Source organism: Mesoplodon mirus (genome assembly GCF_964341445.2).
Source record: "Mesoplodon mirus genome assembly, chromosome: 10".
Classification (NCBI taxonomy): Eukaryota; Metazoa; Chordata; class Mammalia; order Artiodactyla; family Ziphiidae; genus Mesoplodon; species Mesoplodon mirus.
In genome coordinates, this window is record NC_138986.1 from 53,832,833 (window position 1) to 53,853,090 (window position 20,258).

Genomic DNA, 20,258 nt, shown 5'->3' on the forward strand with positions numbered 1-20,258 from the left:
ACAAAGGATTATAAAAGACTACCATGAGCAGTTATAAACCAACAAATTGAATAAACTAAAAGAAATGGATAAATTTCAAGAAACATGCAATCTACCAAGCCTAGAACATGAAGAAATAGAAAATCTGAGCATGTGAATTACTAGTAAGGAGACTGAATCAGTAATCAAAAACATCTAAAAATCAAAAAAGTCCACAACCACATGGCTGCATTGGTGAATTCTACTAAACATTCAAAGAAGAATTAATATCAATCCTTAAACTTTTCCCAAAAATAGTAGAGGAGGGAATACTTCCAAACTCATCTTATGAGACCAGCATTACCCTGTTACCAAAACCAGACATGAGTACTATGAGAAAAGAAAATGACAGGTCAATATCCTGGATGAACATAGATGCAAAATCCTCAACAAACTCTTAGAAAACCAAAATTCAACAACAGATTAAAAGGGTCCTACATCACTATCAAGTGGGATTTATTCCAGAAATACAAGGATGATTCAACATCTGCAAATCAATCAATGTGATATATACCATGTTAACAAAATGAAGGATAAAAACCATGATTATCTCAGTAGATGCAGAAAAAGCATTTGACAAAATTCAACATCTATTCATGGTAAGAACTTTCAATAAAGTAGGTATAGAGAATGTACCTCAACATAATAAGGGCCATGTATGACACAGCTAACATCATACTATGGTGAGAAGCCAAAAGCTTTCCTCTAAGATCAGAAACAACACAAAAACACCCATTCTTGCCACTTGATTCACATAGTACCAGAAGTCCTAGACAGAGTAGTTACATAAGAAAAAGAAAGAAAAGCATTCCAAATTGGAAAGAAAAAATAAAATTGTCTCTACTTGCAGATAACATGGTATTGTACATAGAAACATCCAAAGACTACACCAAAACACTGTTAGAACTAAAAAATGAATTAAATAAATTTGCAGGAAAAAACCTCAATATACAAAAATCAGTTAACTTTTATATACTAACAACTAGCTATCAGAAAGGAAAATTAAGAAAACAACCCCATTTACAATTGCATGAAAAAGAATGAAAATCCCTAGGAATAAATGTAACCAAAGAGGTGAAATATCTATACACTAAAAACTACATGACACTGATGAAAGAAAATGAATAATTTAAAAAAATTGAATAAAACACAAATAAATGGAAAGACTTCTGTGCTCATGGATTAGAAGAATTAATACTATTAAAAAGTCCATATCACCCAAAGTGATCTACAGATTCAATGCAATCCTGACTAAAGTTGCAATGGAATTTTGCACAGAAATAGTACAAACAACCCTAAAATTTGTATGGAACCACAAAAGACCCAGAATAGCCAAAACAATCTTGAGAAAGTACAAAAATCTGGAGGTGTCACACTCCCTGATTTCAAACTGCAGTACAAAGCAATAGTACTCAAGCATTTGGCATAAAAACAGAAACATATATTATGGAACAAAACAGAGAGCTAAGAAATAAACTCAATTAATTTACAACAAAGGAACCACAAATATACAGTGCAGAAAGGATAGTCTCTTCAATAAATGGTGTTGGGAAAACTGGAGAGCCAAATGCAAAGGACTGAAACTGCACTAATACCTTACACCATACAGGAAAACCAATTCAAAACACTGAAAACTTGAACATAAGACCTGAAATATAAAACTCCTAGTAGGAAATATAAGCCTTAAGCTCTTTGACAACGGTCTTGGCAATGATTTCTTACATTTGACACCAAAAGCAAAGGCAACAAAAGCAAAAACAGAAGCATAAAACAAATGGAACTGTATCAAACTAAAAAGCTTCTGCACAGCAAAGTAAACAATTAACAAAAAAGGCAACCTATAGAATGGGAGAAAATATTTGCAAATCATCTATCTGATAAGGGGTTAATATCCAAAGAATATAAAGGATTCATACCAGTCAAAAGCAAACAAGCAATCCAATTTAAAAATGGGCAGAGGCCATTTACAATCACATCAAAAATAAAGTATCTAAGCATAAATCTAAAATAAAGTATCTAAGCATAAATCTAACTAAGGAGGTAAAAGATCTATAATCAGAAAACTATAAGACACTGATGAAAGAAACTGAAGAGGACACAAACAGATAGAAAGATATACCACGTTCATGGATTGGAAGGATTAATATTATTAAAATGACCATAGTACCCAATAGTACATAGTACATAGTACATAGTACAGATTCAATGCAATCTCTATCAAAATGCCAATGGCATTTTTCACAGAACTAGAACAAATAATTTTAAAATCTGTATGGAAACACAAAAGACCCTGAATAACCAAAACAATCTTGAGAAAGAAGAATTGAACTAGAGGAATCATGCTCCCTGACTTCAGACTATACTACAAACCTACCATCAAAAGAGCATGGTACTGGCACAATAACAGACACCTAGATCAATGGTACAGGATAGAAAGCCCAGAAATAAACCCGCACACGGTCCATTAATCTATGACAAAGGAGGCAAAAATACACAATGGGGGCAAGACAGTCTCTTCAGTAAGAGGTGCTGGGAAAACTGGACAGCAACATGTAAAACAATGAAATCAGAACATTTTCTCACATCATATACAAAAATAAACTCAAAATGCATTAAAGACCTAAATGTAAGACTGGAAGCCATAAAAATCCTAGAAGAAAACATAGGGAGAACACCCTTTGACATTAACTCTAGCAATATTTTTTGGATCTGTCTCCTAAGGCAAAGGAAACAAAAGCAAAAATAAACAAATGGGATCTAATTAGACTTAAAAGCTTAAGTTTAAACTTAAAAGCACAACAAAGGATACCATTGACAAATGAAAAGACAACCTACTGAATGGGAGAAAACATTTGCAAATGATATGACTGAGAAGGTGTCAATATCCAAAATATATAAATAGCTCATACAACTCAATATCAAAACAAACAAACAAACCAAACAATCCCATTAAAAATGAGCAAAATACCTGACTAGACATTTTTCCAAAGAAAACATACAGACTCACCACTGCTAATCATCAGAGATATGCAAATCAAAACCACCATGAGATGTTACCTCACACCTTTGTGGAAACTGTTTAAAGTTTTAAAATATATTACAGATGTATAGCATCTGTATATAGTATTTTACTTAGAGTAATGCCATCAAGGTCCATCCATGTTGCCACAAATGGCAAGATTCCATTCTTTTTTATGGCTGAGTAATAGTCCATTGTGTGTGTGTGTGTGTGCGCGCGCGCACATATATTTCACGAGCTGAAAAACATACTTCCTATATATTTGAGACAAAAGATTACCATGATAAATATACAAAGAGAATGTGAGATAACAGGAAATATATATTGGTCTTTGCCCCTGGTTCCTGGCACAGAGCTCCTAAAACGCTTGTAATTTCCTAAGTGATAAGAACACTAGAAGCAGCTCTTTTTCTAATATCAGTCTTTGACCTCTGTTCCTGTCACAGGGCTCCTGAAACCCTTGTAATTTCCTGGGTGATAGGAGGGCCTTCTGTTCTAATGAGGTGACACTGGGTGGGCTCCTGGATGGCTCCTGAGTGAGGGCTGATCACTGGAAAGACCAAGCTCTGATTAGAAGCTTGGAATTTTCAGCCCCACTCCCAGTTTTCTTGAGAAGGGAAAGGGGTTGAAAATCAAGCCTATGTGGTGAAGCCTCTGTAAAATCCCCAAAGTACAAAATGCAGAGGGCTTCCAGGTTGGCAAACATCCACACTGGAAGGGTGAAGCAGTCCAACCCGCTGGGAACAGAAGCTCCTATGCTCAGGACCCTCAAAAGACCTCACTCTATGTATCTGTTTATCTGGCTGTTATCTGTATCCTTTATCTGCTGTTACCATAACCTTGATAAACTGGTAAATGTAAGCATTTCCCTGAGTTCTGTGAGCTGCTCTAGCAAATTAAACAAACCTGAGGAGAGGGTCGTGGAAACCTCTGATTTGTAGCCAACACAGACAGAAGTTGTGGGTAACCTGGGTTACTTGCAACTGGCATCTGAAATGTGGTGGGACAGTCTTTTGGGACTGAGCCCTTAACCTATGGAACCCGACATTATCTCCAGGTAGACAGTGCCAGAATTGAGTTAAATTGTAGGACACCCAGCTGGCATTGTGGAGAATTGCTTGGTGTGGGGAAAAACCTCCACAAATTTGGTGACCATAAGTGAAGTAGTCTGTGTAAAAGTAATGGAGACACACAGGAGAGAAACATGATATGGAAGAATTGAGTTTTTCCCAGCATAGGAAAGAGGAAAACTGAGATTTTTTTCTAAAGAGAGAAGTTAGAAATCAACAGTAGCAAATGAACATCTCAGTGGAAAAATAAGCAAAAGACAAGAAACATGCAATTCACAGAAGAAAAAAATAAAAATGAAAATTAACATATAAAAATATATTTAACCTTAGTCAAAGGATGCAAAGAAAAAAAGTAAGCTGCATTTCTTAACCTATGTAATTGGAAAAGATTTAAAAGATGACACTATTCAATGAGCAGTCTCAATTTTAAAGGGGTTGTACATTGGTCCTAACCATTTCTGAAGAGCAGTTTGGAAACAGATATCAAAATTTTTAAAGTGCATAGTTTTTGATCCAGATTTTTTCAGTACTAGGTATTTATCCCTTATGATATAATCAGACAATTAAAAAAAAAGGTACATATAAGGATTCTTACTATGATGCTATTGATAAATTTAAAATATTAGAAATAGCCTAAATTTAACAATTAAATTAATTTAACATAGCCTTGTTTTAAATTTTGGTACATTCACACAGTGGGAATTTATGCAGGTGCTGAAGACTAACATGGAATGTTTCACCATACACTTCTAAGTGAAAAAAAATGCAAGTTTCAAAAATACTGCATATACATTATGATTCCCACCTGTAGTTAACATTTCCAGTGATTTTTTTATATTTGAATTTTCTGTAGTGATGTATCTTTTCAAAACTGACAAAATAATAAACGTATTTTCATTTGAAAAAACAGGTGAGGTGTTAAGATGTACAGAGGAGCACCTCTGTCTGTTGGGAACTTCAACTTCCCATTTGTGATCTCTGAACAGTCTGGTGGAAATAATGGTTGGGAGACTGTCTAGTGCGCAATGCTGAAGGCTCAGTTAAGTATATTCTTCAGAGAGTTCAAGTTGCAAGATAGCCTATATTTCTGATAAATTCGATTCAAATGCTCAGTGGTTGCATTTTATTTTATTGTGGCTAGATTTTATAACATAATAAAAATATAAATAAAAATTTTAGAAATCTTTTCCAAATATAATAAACTCACAGGCTAACAAGGTAAAATGATTACCTGTCTCCCTTTGGTTTTCTTTTTTGTAGTGTCTTCCCTTTGGGTCTTCTTTCACTTCCTAAGCAGGGGTTCCCACCAGGTCCTGTTACCCGTATTGATTCAAGGCCTTTGGAAGATTTTTTAAATGTGAACTCCACTGGTTCTCCTTCTTTTAGGCTTCTAAATCCTTCCATGAATAATTTGCTCTGAGAAGAGCAGGGGAGGGAGGGAGAGAGAAAGAGAGATCATGATTATTAATGCTTTATAAATTATCTCTGTGATTTTAAGATTAACACAGCAAGATATCCCCAGTTATTCATTGCTAAGTATAAAATCTTTTTTTTTCAAGTTCAGTGAAAGGCATACCATTTAAAAGTTTCCTGTTGTAATGCTGGCAGTGGGAGAATAAACTAATACCGTTTTTAAAGGAATTTGACAATACTTACAAAAATTTTAATGTGTATATTTTTTGACCCAGCAATTCCACTTCAAGGACTCTCCTACAGACACACGCACACAAAGGTCCCTCCACCCTCATCACACACAAAAACCTATATCAAAATTCACTACAGCACTGCTGCCTGGTAGAAAAATTACAGCTACCCTAAGGTCCATCAATGGGAAACTGATGAAATAAATGATAGTAGAGGTATATAATGTAACAGTATTGAGCCATTAAAAGATCTATATGTATTAATGTGGGGAAGATAAACATGTAATACTGATGAGTAAAAAAAGTAAGGGTAAAGAACAGTGTGTCTACCATAACGCCATCTATGTAGAGAAGTGTTTAAAAGATACATGTTTACTTATGTAGCAATGGGGTCTGGAACAATCGACAGCAAATCATGACAGTCATTTTTCTCTAGTCCTTTTTTGGGAAAGTGGGGAAGCTTCTGGATACACACATTATTGTGTTGTTTGAGCTTTTTTGTAATTTGAAAGATACTTGGTTTTTAACAAAAAAAAAAAAAGTTTCCTGATTGGAAAAGTGTAACTTTGGTTACAAATAACTGGCTCTTTCAATCTAACTCTTCATCAAAGTCAATGTGCCAATTCAAACTATATTAAAATGAGTAAATCATTCTAATTTTATTTATTTCTTCAAATCCCTTTGTGTACGTCTTACAGATCTAATTTTGAGTACCATGTAGTTCTTCAAGACTTTTCTGAATTTGGGGGCAAAAGGAAGCAAATCTGAATACAGTAGGTAGGAGACCCTGGTTCAAGTCCAGTTCTTTAAGAAAACAGGCAGCATGCAACTTTGAATGAGTCATTTCTCTCTTTTCTGTTTACTCTGTAAAATTAAGGAATTTGAGTTTCCCCTCATGTGTTCAGAGAAACAATGGTCCTAAAAAAGATTCCATGAAAAAGGATCTGGTGGTCAAATAAGTTTGTGAATTGCTACACCTGGTCTCTTCTTAGTTGGATCATATTAGCATATTAAAGTCTCTGAGATTTCATACCCTCCCCAACCTCCACTGAAATAAAAATCTTGTTTAACTGTGTTTAACTCAGGAATTTCCCGACCTAATTGATCCCAGAGACCTTTCTTTATAACTACAGATGACTAACATACTTAGGGAAATGCTGGACCAGAAAAATCTCCACCCTTCCCAAGTCCATGACTCTAAAGGCAGGTAAATAATTACATATAACCAAATAATTACATGGAAAAGATAAAAACAACACTTCAAATTTCAATGCCAAAGGAGACTTTTCACTATGAAAGTAATACGGCACATGAAAACAGGGGTTTTAACCAGTTTCTAGTGCAGGTCGTCTGACGCTGAGAAAGCCTGCAAGTGGAAGTGTAATTTGGCAGCACCTTTTCTGCTCTCTGATGCTGTGTAGGAATTAGAGGAAAAAAAAATCACAACTGCCTACAGGCTGTAAAATTTTTTTTAAATTATTGTTTTTAAAGCTTTATATAATATTTCCAAATCTTCAATTTTTTTCTCCTAAGCTCTCTCCTCACTAATTATAAACAGTCCTTTGCTTTCATTTCCTTTCTTACTCCCCACTCTAAAAAGCACAGATTATCAAATCAGATGAAGTGGCGCATAGGGTCAACTACTGCAATTAAGAGAAGGGAGGGATAGCAGTTTTAATTAGAGCTATCATATGTTCATGCTTTGTTTCTATAATCAAAATTCTGTCACTTATTTCCTCATAGTTCCTAGTGTATTGGCACACTTAATTTGATTTCATTTTCCATTATTACAATTTTTGATAGGTATCATTTGTAAGTGAACGGCATTTCCGAATCTAAAGTAAAATCCTGCTCTTAACTAACTTCTGGCTATTCTTCACGATATTCTGAAAGAATACTTTTTCCCCCCATTCTGTCATATACTCCCCTCCTTCCCCAAATGAGTACATAAGGCAATTTAGATTCACAATAATTGACAATAATAATAATATCCGTAAGAAACTATAATGGCTTTGCAAGAAAAGGACAAGAATTCACAGAGAATATTCTATCTTTGCTATTACACCAAAATTGCTGCTACGTAAGTGGGAAAGATTTGTTAAAGGTGGGGAATTAGCTTATTTTATTTCTTCACAAAAATCAACTTCTCCCCTTGCCTTGGCAATTTTTATTAAAGATGCCTCCATTTTTCCAGTCATACTGGTTTCAATCCTTAGTTTTACCCAACCATTTATTGAATCATGTGCATCCTTACTTTCATCTGCCCCAACCATTTCATTGGATTGCCACTGCCCTACTTCTGGTCCTAACTATCTCCTACCTGGATGAGTGTAATAGTTTCTTCATTGCTATTTCAGCATCAAGCCTCCTCCCTACTCCTTAGCATCTTCCACACCTGCATATCTTCTCTGAATAAATCTTAGCCTGTTGGTCTCCTGTCTCAAAAATCTACAATACTTCCCTTAAATTGTAGGTAAGACCACTCATAATGTTACCTCTAGGTATATCTTCCACTTCCTTTCCCATTACTCTAATAAAGCTGGCTGACTTGTACTTCCCTAAGCACATTTCACGTTTTCTCATCTCTGTACTCCAACTTAGGCTGGTGGGGATGCATTATTCTCTTAGTCATTAGCTGTCTGTCAAAATCTTACTCAAGATTCAAGGTATAATTCATATGATCCTTTTTGCAATCATCCTCAATTGCCCAAGTTGGAAATTCCCTCCTCTTTCACTTAATTGATTATTCTATATAGTTTTTATAATACACTGCTGTGTAATGCAGATATTTGTGTATGCCTTACTTTTATTTGCTCTCTTGGATTTCTCTTCTCCTGAAGGTCAGGGACTGTGATATATATCTTAATATTTCCCAGAGGACTTAGCCTAATGCCTGCAAACAACTATCATTCAATAAGTACTTAAAAGAATCATAGATTTAGCATCAGTAAGATCATTAATCATTATTTAGTCCAACTCTCACTTGAAAAAAAAAGGTGGACTGAACTCTAAGGGGTTAAGTGAATTGCGCATGCCAAGTCAAATTCCCCAGCTCCTACTTCTGCTACATAAAATAACTTCTACTTTTAGTGTCAAGGTGACACTGTGCATGATACCTTTGGAATAAAATGCTGATAGGATTATAATGGTTCATGGTAATAATGTTATTCTCTGACTCCATTCAGAAGTTAATATGGATCTATTTTTCTTGTTCTTCCTTCTTCCAATATTCTCTAATCACTCTCATTGATATGCCTCACAATTCATGATGCTCTGCCTATGAGAACCAAGAACGCAGATTTATGTAGATTTTTGCTCAATCTACGTGTAAGACTTTCATAAGGCGAGACATTTGGTGTTTGGGCTTACAATGTCATCTTCAACATTTGTTTGGACAAAATAGACGTTTATCTTCTACAGGAAAGAATCGCAGTTACTGAATGAATAAATGAACAAAGGAATGACCAAATGATTGTAGAAGCATTTAGAAGCTGCTGACATGCCTGCTAAGATATCAGGCACTTACAAAGGGGACAGGCCAATTTTGAATGTGCACATATTAACTCATCTAACACCTTTAATTTGTGTTCCTCTTCCTCCAACCAATAAGGTTCCCCTTTCTCCCACTTCCTTTTATTCCAAAATTTAAAATTCATTTTGGAAAAAATTTATTTCAGAATTATAAAAATACTGACTCTCAATTTCCTTGCTATATTCCTTTTCCTCCTCCCAATCTTTTTTTTTTTTTTTTTGCGGTACAAAGGCCTCTCACTGCTGTGGCCTCTCCCGTTGCGGAGCGCAGGCTCTGGACGCGCAGGCCCAGCAGCCATGGCTCACTGGGCCCAGCCGCTCCGGGGCATGTGGGATCCTCCCGGACCGGGGCACCACGAACCTGCGTCCCCTGCATCGGCAGGAGGACTCTCAACACTGCGCCACCAGGGAAGCCCCCCCAATCATTTTTTTAAAGAGGAGAACCTTGTTCTCATAAATCCTCCATCATTAATTATTTTTTATTTATTTATTTATATTTTATTTTATTTTATTTATTTATTTATTTATTTTTGGGGGCTGCACCACGCAGCATGTGGGATCTTAGTTCCCTGTCCAGGGATCGAACCTGAGCTCCCTGCAGTGGGAACTCAGAGTCTTAACCACTGAAATGCCAGGGAAGTCCCACCTCCCAATCATTTTTAAATGACTTTCAAAGAATGACGTGAACATGGAGTCAAACGACAGTGGTCCAAATACTAAACTTTATTTGCCAAGTATTCTACCCAAGGTTCCAATTAGTAATGAGATTACTTATCTCTTTTGGCATATGTGTTTTTCTCTCCAACTAGATTAGGAAAGCAATAAAGTGTTGCTACCGTTTTATACTTGATTCTCCTTAGAAGTAAGAGTATATTTTCTTCTCTAGGAAACATAAGCTGACTTCCAATTTAAGATGGCAGGCTGAATAAACATGTCTCATGTTACTCTTTAAAAGGCATCAAAACTACAATAAAATAATAAAAAGAAATAAATTCACAATAAGGAAGAGAATAAGGGGGGGTGCCATCAAGAGAAAGCAGACTTGAAGAAATTTCTGGAAGTTAGAAAGACTGATGACGGGTCAACTGAGTTGAAGGAGCCATACCCTAGGAAAACTAAAAACGAGGAGCTGCAGAAGTAGGACCCAGCATTCCTAACAGAACTCAGAGAGACTGTGCTGAGACACTACATGTACAACGAAAACAGAAGGATTAATGGAAAGTTTGTATATGGACTAGATGCCCGTTTCATTTTCCCACCCCTATTACCACCTACACATGTGAAAACAGGCAAACAATACCCCAATGCAAATAATGTGAGGCCCTTCTCTTAAGAGACTGAAGGAAGTATCTAGACAACTTGTGAAAAATTGGATCCTACACACAAACCTCTATTCATTCTGACAATTAGGAAGCCACAGGTGCAAGAGCTGTCTCCCTACCCACTCAACCTTAAATCATTCCTATCCCTCATTCTTATACCTGAAGGGTCAACCAAGAATCACAAAACAAGTAGCATAATGAAAAAAAGCCAAGATAAATGAGGGAACAAAAGAAATTTTATCCACCACCTAATTAATACCTCTACAGATACTTGAGACAATATAATATCAATAAAACAAGAACAGAAACAATCAGAGAATTTTAACAATACTCTCAGACAATTAAAAAAAATTGAGTTGGAAATAAAAGTTCAGAAAATCTCTTGGCACATAGGATAAACGGATCCCCTCAAATGAAATATACCCAAACCTTGGATTAGAGGTCCTGGGAAAGAAAATACAGAAGATGGAGGAGATAAATTATTAAATGAATAGTGTGAGAAAATTTCCCAGAGCTAAAGGGAATGCCAAGGAGAGGCCTATCCTGGGTGAAGCATACTTTATGGAATACATATTACAGAAGCTTTTACACATGAGGTACATTTCTCCTTGCATGAAGAGAGAGTGAGACTTCAATGGAGAGTGAAAACAGTAATCCAAACTGAGCTAATGGTTTAACCTTATGCTTGTACAGCAGGATACTTAGCAGATATTTGGGGAAGGGAAGAAGCTTACTTTAAGTATATTAGTGTGAAGAGGGTGACCATAAATGAGGCTGGAAAATGCAAGTTAGAGCCAGAAAATGGAAATTATTTATTGACATCCTAAGCATTTTATTCTGTATGAAATAAACACCTACTGATACGTTTTGCTTTCATAAGTTGTAAGATCAAATCTGTGTTTTCAAAAAATATCACTTTTTTGGCAATACCATGGATGTGAGGAGACATGAGGATTTTATGTCTGTTACAGCGGATGCCTGTTACAAGGTAACTGTCATAGTCTTAGCAAGAGATGGTTACAAATAAAGTAAAAATGAAAGGAGGAACTGGTTTTGCAAAATACATTCTGAGCCATTCATATCACCTGCTGTAAATTATTACTTGCCCCATGGAAAAATTTATTGGTAAATGGATAGTGATGTGGTACAAACATCTTTGCAAGACTGCTCCAAGTGCTTCATCACAGAAAAGATTATCTAACACTGTCGGCTGGAAGACAACAACTCTAAAAATCAAAAGCTGGCACTTTTTTTAACCACCACTCCTTGAACAGGCCAATTGATACCTCTTTTTTTTTTTTTTTAACATCTTTATAGGAGTATAATTACTTTACAACGGTGTGTTAGTTTCTGCTTTATAACAAAGTGAATCAGCTATACATATACATATATCCCCATATCTCCTCCCTCTTGCGTCTCCCTCCCACCCTCCCTATCCCACCCCTCTAGGTGGTCACAAAGCACCAAGCTGATCTCCCTGTGCTATGCGGCTGCTTCCCACTAGCTATCTATTTTACATTTGGTAGTGTATATATGTCCATGCCACTCTCTCACTTCGTCCCAGCTGACCCTTCCCCCTCCCCATGTCCTCAAGTCCATTCTCTACATCTGCATCTTTATTCCTGTCCTACCCCTAGGTTCTTCAGAACCTTTTTCTTTTTTAGATTCCATATGTATGTGTTAGCATACGGTATTTGTTTTTTTCTTTCTGACTTACTTCACTCTGTATGACATTCTCTAGGTCCATCCACCTCACTACAAATAACTCAATTTTGTTTCTTTTTATGGCTGAGTAATATTTCATTGTATACATGTGCCACATCTTCTTTATCCATTCATCTGTCGATGGACACTTAGGTTGCTTCCATGTCCTGACTATTGTAAACACTGCTGCAGTGAACACTGTGGTACATGTCTCTTTTTGAATTATGGTTTTCTCAGGGTATATGCCCAGTATTGGGTCATATGGTAGTTCTATTTTTAGTTTTTTAAGGGAGCTCCATATTGTTCTCCATAGTGGCTGTATCAATTTACATTCCCACCAATGGTGCAAGAGGGTTCCCTTTTCTCCACATTGTTTGTAGATTTTTTGATGATGGCCATTCTGACTGGTGTGAGGTGATACCTCATTGTAGTTTTGATTTGCATTTCTCTAATGATTAGTGATGTTGAGCATCCTTTAATGTGTTTGTTGGCAATCTGTATATCTTCTTTGGAGAAATGTTTTTTTAGGTCTTCTGCCCATTTTTGGATTGGGTTGTTTGTTTTTTTGATATTGAGCTGCATGAGCTGCTTGTATATTTTGGAGATTAATCCTTTGTCAGTTGCTTCGTTTGCAAATATTTTCTCCCATTCTGAGGGTTGTCATTTTGTCTTGTTTATGGTTTCCTTTGCTATGCAAAAGCTTTTAAGTTTCATTAGGTCCCATTTGTTTATTTTTGTTTGATACCTTCTTGATAGTTGACTTACTCTAAAGATAAGAAAAGCCTTAAGTGATTCACTTCACTGTTGGGCAGAATAATAAGAATATAATTAAAATTAAGTTGTAGGAGAATTTCAGTCCAATAAAGCTGGGTGATACAGATATGTTAGAAAAAAAAATTCTGGAATATCAGATAACATTAGGAGGCTAAAGAGCTGAAAATTCAAGTATATTCTGCTTCTTTTCAATATTTTAATATATTTTTCTGAAGGAAAGACTATTTTTTTCTAAGGTATCAGTGGAAAAATATACAATGAGTGAAGGGCAGTTAATTATTACACAATATGCAGCAGAGATATTACATAATATGCATGAATATTGGTTAAGACTCTTAAGGACTATATGCTTTTTTTAAAAAAATAAATTTGTTTGTTTGTTTATTTATTTATGGCTGTGTTGGGTCTTCGTTGCTGCACACGGGCTTTCTCTAGTTGTAGCGAGCAGGGGCTACTCTGCGTTGAGGCGCGCGGGCTTCTCATTGCGGTGGCTTCTCTTGTTGCGGAGCACGGGCTCTAGGCACGCAGGCTTTAGTAGTTGTGGCACGCAGGCTCAGTAGTTGTGGCTCGTGGGCTCTAGAGCACAGGCTCAGTAATTGTGGCACACAGGCTTAGTTGCTCCACAGCATGTGGGATCTTCCCGGACCAGGGCTCGAACCCGTGTCCCCTGCATTGACAGGTGGATTCTTAACCAATGCGCCACCAGGGAAGTCCCCAAGGACTATATGCTTTTGATCTACATGTCAAGATACCCCAGGAACCATTAAGCCTGAGGTACGTATAAGAACACAACAAAAATATCACTGGACTAAGTATTAGGAGGTCTGGGACTCAGTCTTGGCTCCAACAACTAATGTGTTACACAATGATAGACAAATTGCTTACAGTTGGGGGGGGGGTCTCCTTCTTTTCTTTCTGTTATAGAACACAAGTCTCTATCCTTTCTTAAAATATGTATTTTTAATTCTATGACTTCACTCTGTCTATGTAGACAGAGATTGAAATGAACAAGTAACTATTTTTTAGTCAATGCTGAAATTTCCCTTTACGGGTTCTCGAGATTTTAGTTCTTACTTAACTCAAATCCCTTAAGAAAATAGAAGCTAAAAGAAATATGGTGGCCTGGTAGAAGTCAATGTTTACTGAGCTTTATGTAAATAGATAAAATCCAGTTTAGCCCCAGTCAAATTACTAAATTTCACATAAATAGGATTAAAAATAATGAGATTTTTATACTTTTCTTGATATTGAAGTAAATCCTAACTAAGTCCCTTCATCTGGCCTGTACTTCAAAACTGAGAAGGGTACACTAAAACTGGCAAAACTGCTGGAATGGTATTTAAAGTGACATAATGGAAAGCAGGCAGGGATTAAAGTTGGATTTGAATACTGGTTTGAATCCTAACCCTACTACTTACAACCTCAAACTGCATGACCATAGACATGTTAAAAAACCCTGTGCTCCAGTTTCCTTATCTATCTACTGGGGATAATAATATCTTCAAGGAATAAAAAATGTCTACTACAGTTATTGCTAGATTCTAAATAATTAATATAAAATGCCTAGAACAGTGCTTAGCAGACTGAATAGCAGCTCAATAAATGGTTTATACTATATTTGTAAGTATCCAGGTCTGCGTATGGGAGAGAGGTAAGAGAAAACAAACAGGTTCAAGAACCTATTAAGAACAGGCACTGTCTGCACTACAGTAAAACAGCATGGTACTGGCACAAAAACAGACATATGGATCAATAGAACAGAATAGAGAACCCAGAAATAAACCCACATACCTATGGTCAATTAATCTTCAACAAAGGAGGCAAGAATATACAATGGAGAAAAGACAGTCTCTTCAGCAACTGGTGTTGGTTGGGAGAGCTGGACAGCCAACGTAAATCAATGAAGTTAGAACGCCCCCTCACACCATACACAAAAATAAACTCAAAATGGCTTAAAGGCTTAAATATAAGACACGACACCATAAAACTCCTAGAAGAGGACGTGGGCAAAACATTCTCTGACATAAATCATACCAATGTTTTCTTAGGTCAGTCTCCCAAGGCAATAAAAATAAAAGCAAAAATAAACAAATGGGATCTAATCAAACTTATTAGCTTTTGCACAGCAAAGGAAACCATAAACAAAATGAAAAGACAACCTACAGACTGGGAAAAAATATTTGCAAACAATGCAACCAACAAGGGCTTAAATTTCCAAAATATACGAATAGCTCATACAATTCTATAAAAAAAAAACAAACAACCCAATCAAAAAATGGGCAAAAGACCTAAAGAGACATTTCTCCAAAGAAGACATACAGATGGCCAATAGGCACATGAAAAGATACTCAACATTACTAATTATTAGAGAAGTGCAAATCAAAACTACAATGAGGTACCACCTCACAGCAGTCAGAATGGCCATCATTAAAAAGTCTACAAATAATAAACACTGGAGAGGGTGTGGAGAAAAGGGAACCCTCCTACACTGTTGGTGGGAATGTAAATTGGTGTAGCCACTATGGAAAACAGTATGGAGGTTCCTTAAAAAACTAAAAATAGGGGCTTCCCTGGTGGTGCAATTGTTGAGAGTCCGCCTGCCGATGCAGGGGACACGGGTTCGTGCCCCAGTCCGGGAAGATCCCACATGCTGCGGAGTGGCTGGGCCCGTGAGCCATGGCCACTGAGCCTGCGCGTCCGGAGCCTGTGCTCCTCAATGGGAGAGGCCACAACAGTGAGAGGCCCGCGTACTGCAAAAAAAACACTAAAAATAGAGTTGCCATATGACCCAGCAATCCCACTCTTGGTTGTATATCTGGAGAAAACTTTAATTCGAAAAGATACATGCACCTGCTATGTTCATAGCAGCACTATTTATAATAGCCAAGACATGGAAGCAACCTAAATGAATGGATAAATAAGATGTGGTATATATATGGAATACTACTCAACTATAAAAAAGAATGAAATAATGCCATTTGCAGCAACATGGATGGACCTATAGATGAAGAGATTATCATACTAAGTGAAGTATGTCAGACAAAGATAAATACCATATATCACTTATACGTGCAATCTAAAATATGACACAAATGAACCTATCTACAAAACAGAAACAGACTCACAGACATAGAAAACAAACTGACGGTTACCAAAGGGGAAAGGGGTTCAGGGAGGGATAAGTTAGGAGTTTGGGATTAGCAGATACAAATATCTATATATAAAATAGATAAACAACAAGGTCTTACTGTACAGCACAGGGAACTATATTCAATATCCTATAATAAACCATAATGGGAAAAAAAAACCACAGGCACTGTCTGAATGCTTTCATTTGATCCAACCTACCCTTACCCCTGACACCCACTTGGCAAATGTCTGCACATTACTGAGTTTCAGTTTAAACACGATCTCATCTTCAAACTCTTTCATGACATTCTTGAGCAAATATAGGTACTTCTTTTTAATTATATATGGCATACTTCACCATTATAACACCTACCATACTGCATTATCATGTGTCTGTTTCCCTATAAGGCTACAAACTTCCTAAAAAGGAGTACTGTAATTTTTCATTTACATCCCCACACCTAAAACCATCCCTGAAACACAGCGGGTGCTCAGTATATATTCAAGGCAGAGGAAGAGAATCAGGGTGGTGGGGAGCAAAGGAAGGAGGGCGGGAGGAAGGACAAAGTAGTGTGACTTTGTCTCTTTTAGATGAGGACACTGAGAGGTCAAATCTGATGAATGGTAGAGCCAGGACTCAAAGCCAGGTCATTTGACACCAAAAGCCCTTGTATACCATGATGTCTAGTGTAACATTCTCCAGAGTATTTCAATTGTCCCTCAACACCAAGGTCTCAACATTAGGTTTAGAATCTTGAAGCTATAGGCCTCTGGCAGACCTCCCTACCCAACTCATGCTCATCTTTTACACCTTGTTTTGCTTAACTCTTATTAAAAATTTTCTGTAAAACTTCTTAGCTGATACATTGAATTGTAAGTATTCGACCCTTTTGTTGTTGGACATCTTATTTTTATTGTGTCCCTTTGAAAATTAGAGGTACTTAATACATGATGGCTAAATTAAAAAATTTTTAAATATCCCGATTGAATCTAACCTTCAATGATATTCATATTTCATCAAACTGAAATAATTCTACATTTCTTTTATATATTAATAATTATTATATTATATATTATAGTACATATTTAATTAAATATATATTATATATTTAGATATAATTATATATACATATAAAAAAACACTTCCTAACAAATGGTGCCGGACCAACTGGACATTCACATGCCAAAAAAAAAAAAAAAAAATTCTACACAGTCCTATACCTTTCACAAAAATTAATTCAACGTGAATCATAGACTTAAATTTAAAACACAAAACTATAAAACTCCCAGAAGATACCACAGAAGAAAACCTAATGACCTTATTAGGAATGATGAAGACTTTTCAAATACAACACCAAAGGCATGACCCATGAAAAGATAACTGATAACCCAGACTTCATTAAAATTAAATACTTCTGCTCTGCAGAAGACAATGTCAAGAATATGAGAAGATAAGTCATTGACTGAGAAAAATATGTGCAAAAGGCACATCTGATAAAGGACTGTTATTCAAATATATAAAGAACTCTTAAAACTCAACAATAAGAAAATGAACAACCTGATTAAAAAATGGGCCAACGATCTAAACAAACATCTCACTAAAAGAAGATACAACGATGGCAAATAAACATATGAAAAGATGCTCCATATCATATGTCATCAGGAAAATGTAAATTAAAATGAAATATGATTATACACCTATTAAAATGGTCAAAATCTGGAACACTGATAACACCAAATGCTGCCAAGGATATTTAGCAACAGGAACTCATTCATTGCTGGTGGGAATGCAAAACTGTGTAATCACTTTGGAAGACAGTTTTGGCAATTACTTAACAATACTAAACATACTCCTACCATACAATCCAGCAATTGCATGTCACTCCTTGGTATTTACTCAGAGAAGTTGAAAACTTATGTCCACACAAAAACCTGCATACAGATGTTTAGAGCAGCTTTACTCATAACTGTCAAAACTTGGAAGCAACCAAGATGTCCTTCAGCAGGTGAATGGATAAATAAACTGAGGTACATCCGGACAACGGAATGTTATTCATCACTGGAAAGAAATGGGCTATCAAGCCATGAAAAGACATGGAGGAACCTTAAATGCATATTATTAAGTGAAAGAAACCAATCTGAAGAGGCTACATACTGTCTGATTCCAATTACATAACATTGTGGAAAAGGTAAAACTATGGAAACAGTAAAAAGATCAGTGTTTTCCAGGGGTCTGGGGAAGGGCGGCCGATGAACAGGTAGAACACAGAGGACTTTTAGAGCAGTGAAAATACTCTGTATGATACTATGTAACAATGGTACATATCCTTATTCATTTGACCAAACCCACAGAACATGTAACACCAAGAGTGAATCCTAAGGTAAATTATGGACTTTGGGTGATTATGATGTATCATTGTAGGTTCAACAACTGTAACAAATGTACCACCCTGGCAGAAAACGTTGATAATGGGTGAGGCTATGCATGTGTAGGAGCACCGGGTATATGGAAACTTTCTGTACTTTTATCTCAGTTTTGCTGTGAACCTAAAACTGCTTTAAAAAAATAAAGCAGTCTTAAAGGGCATAACTTAATATGTCATGGAAATAAAAATGATTTTTTAAAAAACATATCTCTGATTTTACTCACAGTGTGGTAGGATATTAAGTCTATGTATATTATTGAAAGTTTAAGGATGTACACTGTAAACTGAGACAAGTATTTCTCAACCTGTTTTTCATCATCCCCTCATAAGGAGACTTTTTTCTTACTTGCCTCCCCCATGGAACTTTAATAACACTGATATACTGAATATTTACTTATGTACTGTGGCTCTTTACAGGGCCACAAATTACTATAATATCTAGGATGTTTTTTGCCCTTACCTCTAAAACCAATTTTCACATTCTTATGATATCCTCTTTGAGAATGCAAACCTTAGGGCAAACCCTAAAAATAATACAAAAAGGTATAATTAAAAAGCCAACGGGGCTTCCCTGGTGGCTCAGTGGTTGAGAGTCCGCCTGCCGACGCAGGGGACACGGGTTTGTGCCCAGTTCAGGAAGATCCCACATGCCGCGGAGCGGCTGGGCCCATGAGCCATGGCCGCTGAGCCTGCACATCCGGAGCCTGCGCGTCCGGATCCTGTGCTCTGCAACGGGAGAGGCCACAACAGTGAGAGGCCCGCGTACCACAAAAAAAAAAAAAGAAAAGAAAAAAAAGCCAATGGATGATTTAAAATGGAACTTTAAAAATATCATACTAAGACAGAAGAAGGCAGAAATGGAAGAAAATAGGTACCAAAAAAAACAAAACCAGCAGGATAAACAAAAAACAGCAAAGTGGTAGATCTAAATCAAAGCATATAAATAAATACATTTTAGTTCTCCAACTAAAACACAAAGATTGATAGAATGGATACAAAGGCAAGATCTGACTATGTGCTGTTTACAAAAGAACCACCTTAATATAAAGACACTTAGAAGGCTACAGCTTTGTTAATAATAGTAAAAGTGACTTTAAGACAGAGTACTACCAGAAATAAAGAAGGACATTTCAAAATGAAATAAAATACAACAATCATAAATATCTATGTACCTGGTAACAGAGCTCTGAAATGCATAAATCAAACACTGACAGAACTAGAAAGAGAAACAGACAAAATCCAATCATAGTTGGAGGTTTTTTAATATGCTACTCCCAGCAGTTGATAAAACTAGAAAAAAATCACTCAGGACAAAAAGAAAATCTTAAAACACACAATTAACCACTTTGCCCTAATAGACATAGATATAGGTATGGATATATAGCTATAAATAGATATAGATCTCATGCACACATATATAAACTACACCCATCAACTGCAAGATACAATTCTTTGCAATTCCACATGGCCCACTCACCAAAATAGACCATAAGGAGGGCCATAAAAAAACAGTCTCAATACATTTTAGATGATCTTACAGAGTATAGTCTCAGGTCAAAACAGAATTAAAATAGAAAACAATACTGATTAAGAAATAGAAAGGTAGGGGCTTCCCTGGTGGC

The 20,258-nt window shown here is 36.3% G+C and overlaps 1 protein-coding gene across 1 annotated transcript in view; it reads right to left on the minus strand.

Annotated features, from left to right (window-relative positions):
* Window positions 1-20,258, minus strand: part of LIN28B (lin-28 homolog B) — a gene marked incomplete at both ends in the record, with an annotated part of 120,213 nt that overhangs the window by 43,719 nt on the left and 56,236 nt on the right. Inside the window, one exon of the mRNA XM_082634009.1 lies at window positions 5,339-5,523. Coding sequence (XP_082490135.1) covers window positions 5,339-5,523 — 185 coding nt within the window. The remainder of the gene's footprint in view (window positions 1-5,338; window positions 5,524-20,258) is intronic.